We start from the raw sequence: 8,790 nt of genomic DNA, 5'->3' as shown, positions 1-8,790 counted from the left end.
AATCTCTAGGTAATGACGAGCCTAATACACCGAGCTGTTAGCTCGCTTTCAGACAAACAGCATACTTAAAGAACATGTGCCTTAGCCGATTGTGTCCTTCGTCGGGGGGGACACTTATTTTTCTGTAATTTGTTTGAATTTGGTACATTGTCAATATCGTCCTACTGCAACTTAGCTAGCATTTATATATGAATTGAGTAACTTACTTCCTCGCTCTCATAGCAAGCTGAATTACGTTTGGACAATACCACCTCATCAGGTACTTCAAAATACAAAGATGTGTCTCCTTCTTCGCCATAGAGAGCTGATATTTCTTCACTATCGATATTGGAGGAAATGTCCTCACAGATGCTTGCATCATCGTCATGACATGCTTGAATGAAATCACCATCATTTGACTTTGACTGCCACTTCTTTATGCTCAAAGTTCGCGATGGATTTCTCCCTTTTCGTCCAAATGCCTTAGAAAAAAATATCTTTGAGGCCCAATTATCATATGCCACCTGCAGCAATGGAAACACTGTTTCCAAATATTCGCACATTCTGACTTTGATAGCATCGGGTACGTCATTCCAGGTAGTGAACCCTCCAAAAAAGGAGTTAGGGCAAAACTTGTTATACTCAAGATCTATCTTAGGTTGGCCGGCAATCAGGGGATCTACTTGTGCCGCAATAACTTTCGCGTATATTAATTCGGAGTAACGTTCAAGATAATCCTAGTGCCAGTTAGACGTTTTCATTGTTACAGCCAACAAGCCATGCACAAACATTGATGGTCTTTATACACGAATAAATCACTGAACTGTCTCCGCTGCCAATCTCTCTAGGTAGTGTAGAGATCATGGTTGCGATTGCTAGTTCAAAGGAAACATTGCCCTGTTTTGGTCGGGTCCTGGAATTTCTCTTACTGTCTGTAATTCAGATAAGATGGTAAGTGCAGGATACAACTTGCAAATGACAAAATCAAATACTAACGAGAAGGGCAGTAATGAATCGGAAGTCGCATGTTGTATATAGAGAATAAGTGAGCGAAGGCGCGTGTTTTCAAGTTTGACGTGACGCGCGCACCGGAGAGAACCCTAACCCACAGGACTTACCAGCTCAGCGCGTGATTGGAGACGGACGTGCGGGGAAACCGGCTAGAAGTCTCCTGGTCCCGCACCTTGCTGACTTGCTCTTTTTAAATCAGCAGTATTGTGGATACGGATTGTGGTTAAATCGTTTACAGAACCGTTGGCAAATGAACGAAGCTAACGATTGACATTCGAAATCATTCTTCTGTACTGGTCGGATGAGAGGTTTATTTGATTGTGTCAGGTCTATTCGTCTCGTGTTAGACGCTTATTGCTGAGTTCAGAGTTGCTCGATGCGTCGGAGAATGTAACAGAGGAGCACTCAGAAAATTATATGCACATGCGGATCATAATGTTTCAGATAGGTTGCCGTTGTTATTACTGTACTTGTGATGAATGCTGATCCTCTACTAACAGAGTATACTTTCCTTGCCGTTCTTTACCATGGTGGTACCTTGGTCATCTGCGTTGCATTTTATCAGTCTAAGTATCAATGTGTGTTGTCGTATTTGCTAACACGCTAGGTCTAGGTTCCATTTGAATGAGCATGGCTGTTTTACTTCGCCTTCAGCAAAGTAGACCCGTTTTGCGCTATATGTGCGCATCTATAATCGGACTTGCATCGGTAACTTCCTTGGTAGGTGATAGTTGCTAGTAGGGGTTAACCGTTTACTGTTGTGGCTGACGTGATTCTGTCTCTTTTAGGATACGAAACCGCCGGCAGTGATTAATAATTACTGTCGTAGGCAATCTTATAGCCTTTTCTAGTGATATCTCTTATACCGCTACAACCAATACATACCTTAGCTGCAGATGTGCTGTCTACTTCGAGGACCTCTACTTTCTGGTTTACTTGTTTAACCTAGCAGCGAGTTATTGAGGTTTTGTATTTTGGCCTGTATTGCATCTCTGAAGGGATCTGAACCCGCTGACAGTGATTAATGACTACTGTTCTCAACGTCCTTTCTATGCTATCTGTCATACTGCTACAACCGATACACTGTCGTTACGTACTGCAGATGTGGTGTAGTCTAATGGCCTGGACCCTGTTTCTTCTTCAACCTAGCAGCGAGCTGTTGTGCTTTTGTTTTTCAGGTTGTGTTACGACATTTGCAGAATTTTACCACTCTGTTGCCGGTTCACTGAGGTGGTGGATCCGGGGAAAGGTCAGCGTAATGGTCGCCGGCAAGAGTACAGAGGGCACAGGGATTGGGAATGATTGGGTGGTCTGGTATATATACCTGCGGGATAGTACATGTCGAATTTGTGCATCTATATGAGCAGGCACGTACTTATAGTAGATGGGTTGTATATATCTGTATCTAGTTAGATCTTCAATATATGTAGTTATTTATTTAGCAGATATTACAGCACAATGTAAACCAAAACACCTGAATCAAGGAATGCGATCTGGTACATCACCTTGATGAACTTGGCACGCCAGTTTGTTGCACTAAGTACTAGTGGACTCAGTGTGTCATTGTGTTTTCGCTACTATGGCCAAATTTTTCAAGTGACACACTGGGGCCAACTACAAAATGACGGACCTGGTCCTTCCTGCTGATATGCTCTGTACATCAGAGTAGCGTACCTAGTCATTGTCTGAATAGCGCACCTAGTGCCTCAGAATGACCAATCTGGTGCAAAATCTCTTTCCATAGGGCAACTCAGCTCGAGAAAAGACAGACAGCAGATAGAGTGACAGAGTAATTAATAAGTACATGAAAATCCTCAAGCATGAACAATGTTAGACAGCTCACGGATATGTCAAGCAAATGGAAACTATCGTAAAGCACAACTCGTCACAGTAGATGACCTATCTGTACTATAATTAGCATATCAGAGATAGAAACAGATTCGGAAATAGCAATAGACAATGCAATAAACAATACCGGAAGGGAGACCACTGCCTGCGTCATCCAGTCCTGAAAGATTAATGAAGGCAAACATAATCAGATGGCAGAATATAATTATTTGGAACTGGCACTAAGAAAGCCAACTCAACTTCAAAGATATAAGGTGTTAGCAAAGTAGCACAACCTAACCGACAAGTAAATCCTATTCGAAAAAGCGCGCCATGTAATTTCCTAGCTCTTAATCTTAACCGTGTGACTATTAGCAACTGAAGTAGCAAGTTAGACATATAACCTCGAGTACTTATCGCAATTGCATGTTCATGGGCCCTGACCCTGACCCAGGTCCGTCATTTTGTAACTGGCTCCGGCGTGTCACTTGAAAAATTTGGCCATAGGCTGGAGGCCACCGAAATGGAGAACCACGTTGTCATTTTTCTGGGAGTCGATTGCAAAGCCTCCTGGCGAACGTCGTTATGTTAATAAGTTGGATCGCGGCTTACGTACTATTTTATCATGGCCTTGGACCAGAGAAATATCAACAACGCTTATGAAGCAAGCCGTAAGTGTGCACTCAGTTTCGTTGATTATGGGGAACGTTAACAATATAGCTCCATCTTAATGGCAACGAATACAATTACCCTGACCCTTTGTTCAACTGCGGGTACCTGGTCGGTTCCATACCATCACAGTGGTCTCTGAGTTTTGCCCATCCATCCATTATGATTCCTTCTTGCAAGGTAACATATATTTACGTTTGTCGATTCTTCCAAGGTGTCGCAGAGAGTATTTGCTTCCCAACCATGATGATGATCATCGGTTCCTGGTACAAACTTGAGGAAATTGCCAAGCGCGTAATAATTTGGGATATGACCGGAAATATTGCATCTATGTTTTCGGGTTACCTGCAGGCTGCCATCTATACTAACCTTAATGGTGCTGGGTTTGCGGGATGGCAATGGCTCTTTATAATCGATGGAGTTATTTCTAATTGGACTCTTCGGCTACTTTGCTAAGTTCCGATTTCCCAACAACTACTCGTGCTCTATGGCTCACCGATAGGGATAAGGGATATAGTATTCGCCGAATAACCGAGGTGGGAAAAAAAGGTACCAGAAAGATGACGGTCAAACGGTTCTTCCAAATTTTCACCGGTTGACGCTTTGGGGCTTTCATTACGCCGTACGCAGCTTATATCACAGGTGCTGGTACTTATATGCATCTTTGGCTCCAGGCAGTTGGCTACGATATGCTGATGACAAATATTCTTCCGACAATTGGTAATACCATTTCTCTTGTTCGGGCTTCTTTTTTGCCATAATTTCGGATATTACTCGATGGCGTTGGCAACTGTCTATTGTTACACTCCTGCCATACGTATTTGGCAATCTCGTTCTTGCCATCTGGATGTACCATTTGGATTGAAATTCGCGACTAATCTGATTCCGAACATTGACCCACCGTTCTTCTCACTGTTCATGGCATGGGAGTCCGAAGTGTTTCAAGACGACCCAGAGCTTCGTGGATATCTACCCGCAATTGGTAACGCTATTTGGTACTGCCAATACGCTTGGTTCCCTGTTGTTGCTTTTCCGGCACAGGACGCTCCTCACTATAGGTGGGGATACTGGGCAGCCTTAGCGCTAACCATCGTAAATATTATCAGTATTTACACAATGTATCTGGCCAGCAAGTGGGATGTCAGGCGTCGCGGGTTGGTCATGAATAAGTATGGTTTGTATGTTGAGAGGGAAGATCTTGTTGATTACTCTGCGAGCTCGTTGGGCGACATAAAAGGGCCTAAGTTCTTGAACAGGTCTATGAGAGTGGCTCAGTAGAAATTGAGCGGGACTGCGACGTTATTGAGCACTAAGAAGGAGTAGATTTTACGATGCTAACGTAGTATTATTATGACAATAAAAATCAGTATTTACCCCTTTGGTTCAAGGTAGCACGCTGTACAATAAGATTTGTTGGGATATTGCTAAGGCTGCTTCGACTAGGAATTTTGGCAGGTTTTCCCAATACTCGTATTCGATATTCGTGCAAATGATAAATCATTGGGAACAAACTCATTTATCCACATGTGGTAGCTATCTAGCACCATCCACTCAAGTTCTTCATTTTCAGGGCCCGACTGCCCGCAGGCTCTTATATGGGCTCCCATATTGTTAATCCCGTCAAGCGTATCTAGATTCCTGGTTGATGCTAATCCATCTCTCTGAGAGCGACTAATGTTTGCAACATAGCTTTTGAACCAGTCACCCAACACAAAATGACTAGTAAGGATTCGTGCATTGAAAGAACCAGGATTCAAATTTTCAATTGATGCTGTCAAGGTATTCATGCGCTCAAAATAGTGCCCGAGTAGTAGTTCAGCCGGTCTCAAAATTGTTCCGTACGTGTTACCTGATGCAGTAACTGAAACATATAGCTTGGCCAAAATGAATAAGGCATACAAGACCTTAGCGACATATGACAAAGGACAAGTAGCCAAGAAAGCTATCGTCGCTGACTCTGTGGCCAAGTCCAGCATGGCGTGGCACGAGTCTCTGAGCGCAAAGATAGCCGCAACATGCTTTCCTGTAACAATCGGGCTTGGGAAATCGGATTCAGCCATCTTTTCGGGTCGTAAAAGGGACCCGAAAGTCAACTTATTCGTAGAAGTGTGTAAGACTGGTTCGTTAAGGTATATGATGGCAGAATAACGACAGAACAGGAGCGGTTTATGATCAATGTCAGAGCATATTTCCGCAGTCCAGTTGTCTATATCCTTTCTCATTTTCGAGATGATGCGTTGCGACTCATCGCTTGTGAAATCCCATAGATAGGTTGGGTCACAGAGGGCCAAAGACGTGGCGATTTGATGGCAAAGTTTCTCACCTCGTACAATGTGAAGAAACAGACGGTCTGTTTGCTCCGTAGACAGCACCAGGCTAAGATTAGCCAGGCAGTTATCGTGGTGGGTTGTCCATTGCGCGTTCGTGTCATGTCGCCGAATGCCGATTGAAATGGTAGATGCACTCACGAAGCATGCCAACCATGCCCGTTGTGCACCAAGCGAACTCGGATGGCAGGCTTCGCTATCTCCAGCTCCAGGTGTAATCGGAATTTGCGTTCCTCCAATCCCGATATCAATTGCCATGCCCGTGGCTAATTGGACGAGCTGGTGAACGGTGACATGAGAGATGCCCGGTTGCGCTCGAAACCAGGAAGCTGCAATCAAAAGAGCCCACACCAGCTCAAGGCGCCGACTGGGTTTGGATATCAATTCCAACGCGAATATACGCATCGCTTCTTGGATCAGCTTATTTCGAGCCTTCGTTGGAAGTAGGTAAGAGGTTGCAAAGGTAATGATAGAGAAGAGCAAGACGGGCGCCTCTTGGCGTAACCTCGGCAAGTTGGAGTCCAAGAGGGAGAATACTGGAAACATGGGAAAGAGATGTTGGTTGTAAGTGTCCAGGGCCTGTTGCTGAATCGACATAGAAACATGCGAGTCGAGGAAGACTACGGCTTTCGAGCCTGTTGAACTCTCGATGGCATAGTCGTGTTCGGTTGGAGATACTTTTCTTTTACCATTCTGACAGATATTCTTGTCACCGGCTGTTGCATTTGAATACTGAGGAGAGAGTCGTTGCCTTTGTAGTGCCTTGGTCAGCCCAGCAACTTGGGCTTCAAGGTCCGCAATGCGGTCTCGCGGGCGGCGCCGGTTTCCTGCAGGCACACATTCCCTACCGGCATGCTGGCATCGTGCGCAAGTGTCGCGGTCGGTCGAACTTGGGTAGCAACGCACCTTGAGCTGATTGCAGCCTTTGCAGGCTCGACTTCGTGTGAAAGGGGAAGTCATTGTTTGATGATAGTGCCCAGTGATAGAGAAAGACAACCAAAACAATCCAGTCCGTCTCGTCTCCGCCTCAGACCACAACTATCGTGCGCGCGTGGTCAGTTGTGAAGCTACAGTGTTTCGCATCATGAACCTGACAACCCTAACATTCGGCGTTTACGGATCTCCGCTCCAGATTACCAACATGTGCCGGAGTTAAGCGTTTCAACTTTCCGATCCTCCGTTCCGAAGATCATCGGCAATTCTTCACCGCCTCGGTCTTCGGCGCAATAAATTTTCGGTCAATTTATGCCGCCATTACACCAACATTTCCTTAGTAGAGAAGTAGGCTGCGGTTGAACAGTTGGCTTTGGCGCTCAAGCAATCACTCTGGGAATTACGTAGTAGGTCACGCCTTGATATAAAGCGACAAGATGTGCCAGGGTGTCGGGTCATCCAATTGTCATTCCATTTCCAGTGGCCAAGCCTCGTTATTGCCAGAAATTCTTTTCCTCTCATCTTTGGTTGTCAATACGAGACGTGGTATTCGAGAATGGCACAGAACAAATTCGAGCCTGCGAAAGACATCCCGAACCTCGAGGGAAAGGTCATACTTGTGACCGGGGGCAATGCTGGCATCGGCAAAGCAACTATTCGCGCCATCGCATTGCATGATCCCGCACGGATCTACCTATGTGCACGTCGGCGCTCTGCTGCCGAGACTGCAGCTGCTGAGTTGAGAGCCGAAAGTCAGTACAACAGAATCGACGTTCTGGACCTGGACCTGGCATCTTTGGAAAGTATCAAGAAATGTGCAGCTGAATTCAACGAAAAGGAAAATCGTCTTGATGTACTCTTTCTCAACGCCGGTGTTGCCAGCACAGCTCCTGCTCTCACTCAAGAAGGCTACGAGTTTCAGTTTGGGGTCAATCATGTAGGCCACGCGCTTCTCACACAGCTTCTCATGCCCAAGATGTTACAAACGCGGCGAGCGGATCCAAAAGCGGATGTACGCATTGTAGCAACTGCATCCAATGCTGCATTTGCTCCTTTTCTTCCAAAAGGGGGCCTCGTACTGAACGCTATGCGCGAGCCGAATGCGTATAGTCCCATTTCTCTCTACGCTCACTCCAAACTGGCAAACGTTCTTTTCATCCGCAAAATCTCGCAGATGTACCCAGATATTTCGGCAATTGCTGCGCATCCCGGAGTCGTCAAATCTGACATCTGGGGCAAGGGCGCTGGAGGGCTGTTTAGTATGCTGTACAGACCAGTTGTATGGGCTACATGGGTTAATATCGATCAGGGCGCAAAATCGCAACTCTGGTGTGCTACAGCGCCACTTGGTGGAGCGACGGGAGTGAAAACCGGACAGTACTACCAGCCAGTTGGAAAGATCAGGATGCTCAAGGGTGCGGCAGCGGACCAAAAGCTCGCTGATGAGCTCTGGAAGTGGACTACCAATGAACTTGCCAGTCATGACGGCAATGGGTGGCCAGCTGTGTGACATAAAGATAGAGGTTCCGCATAAGAACTGATGAAGTAGATAGGTGTAGTTTTAATACAGTTAATAACCTAGAGGTCTACTCAAACATTAAGTCAGACTAGTGCATTTGTCCCACCTGAATGTCCCACCTGAACCTGACGTGTAGTATTGACTACTTCCTTCCGCATTCCATAGTTCGTCACGGGTTCTGGCTTTGAGATGGCGTTCAAATGTCGTTTGTTCGCTTGCCAAGCACGAAGGATGGCAGGACCGTTAAGCTGGGCTCTGTAAACGCTTTGACGACTGTGGTTCATGCAAGCGAGGTCTTTCAGCATGCCGTCATCGAAGGCAAGAAGTGACAAGAGACCAGAGCCGAAGAGATCGTAATCGCTAAACATGCCAACGAGCTCCTTGTTACAGTCGTATGCCTTGGCGCGAATGATGCCAGGTCTGGGTTGGAGTTCCGAGGATTCAGTGTGTGCAGTAGTGTGATATTACCATATATGACTTCCTCCTGTCAAACCAATACGTATATGATATGAGCTCATTTAAACT

At 45.8% G+C, this 8,790-nt stretch overlaps 5 protein-coding genes across 5 annotated transcripts; 3 read left to right on the top strand and 2 right to left on the bottom strand.

Moving 5' to 3' along the window:
- POJ06DRAFT_48707 (uncharacterized protein) lies at positions 1-1,000 on the bottom strand (the record flags this gene model as incomplete). The annotated part of the gene is made up of 5 exons (XM_056191115.1): positions 1-21; positions 81-161; positions 207-716; positions 769-911; positions 976-1,000. Coding segments are annotated over 5 exons (780 nt in total), but the record flags the coding sequence as incomplete, so codon positions are not given.
- A 2,243-nt stretch (positions 1,001-3,243) lies between these two features.
- Positions 3,244-4,103, top strand: POJ06DRAFT_287566 (uncharacterized protein; the record flags this gene model as incomplete). The annotated part of the gene is made up of 3 exons (XM_056190268.1): positions 3,244-3,271; positions 3,325-3,488; positions 3,538-4,103. The coding sequence occupies 3 exons, from the start codon at positions 3,244-3,246 to the stop codon at positions 3,940-3,942; spliced, it is 597 nt and encodes a 198-aa protein (XP_056039892.1). The 3' UTR covers positions 3,943-4,103.
- On the top strand, positions 4,103-4,888 carry POJ06DRAFT_48678 (uncharacterized protein). The gene has a single exon (XM_056191114.1). The coding sequence runs from the start codon at positions 4,264-4,266 to the stop codon at positions 4,762-4,764; it is 501 nt and encodes a 166-aa protein (XP_056039891.1). The 5' UTR covers positions 4,103-4,263; the 3' UTR covers positions 4,765-4,888.
- Positions 4,863-6,312, bottom strand: POJ06DRAFT_264181 (uncharacterized protein). The gene has a single exon (XM_056188983.1). The coding sequence runs from the start codon at positions 6,216-6,218 to the stop codon at positions 4,926-4,928; it is 1,293 nt and encodes a 430-aa protein (XP_056039890.1). The 5' UTR covers positions 6,219-6,312; the 3' UTR covers positions 4,863-4,925.
- Positions 6,313-7,205: 893 nt separating this feature from the next.
- On the top strand, positions 7,206-8,300 carry POJ06DRAFT_279180 (uncharacterized protein). The gene has a single exon (XM_056189787.1). It carries the CDS (start codon positions 7,303-7,305, stop codon positions 8,254-8,256), a length of 954 nt encoding a protein of 317 aa, XP_056039889.1. The 5' UTR covers positions 7,206-7,302; the 3' UTR covers positions 8,257-8,300.
- Positions 8,301-8,790: the final 490 nt, after the last annotated feature.

The sequence above is a fragment of the Lipomyces tetrasporus genome (genome assembly GCF_029532465.1).
Source record: "Lipomyces tetrasporus strain NRRL Y-64009 chromosome Unknown POJ06scaffold_17, whole genome shotgun sequence".
Lineage (NCBI taxonomy): Eukaryota > Fungi > Ascomycota > Lipomycetes > Lipomycetales > Lipomycetaceae > Lipomyces > Lipomyces tetrasporus.
Note: the sequence above shows the minus strand (reverse complement) of the source record. Positions and strands in the feature narration are given on the sequence as shown.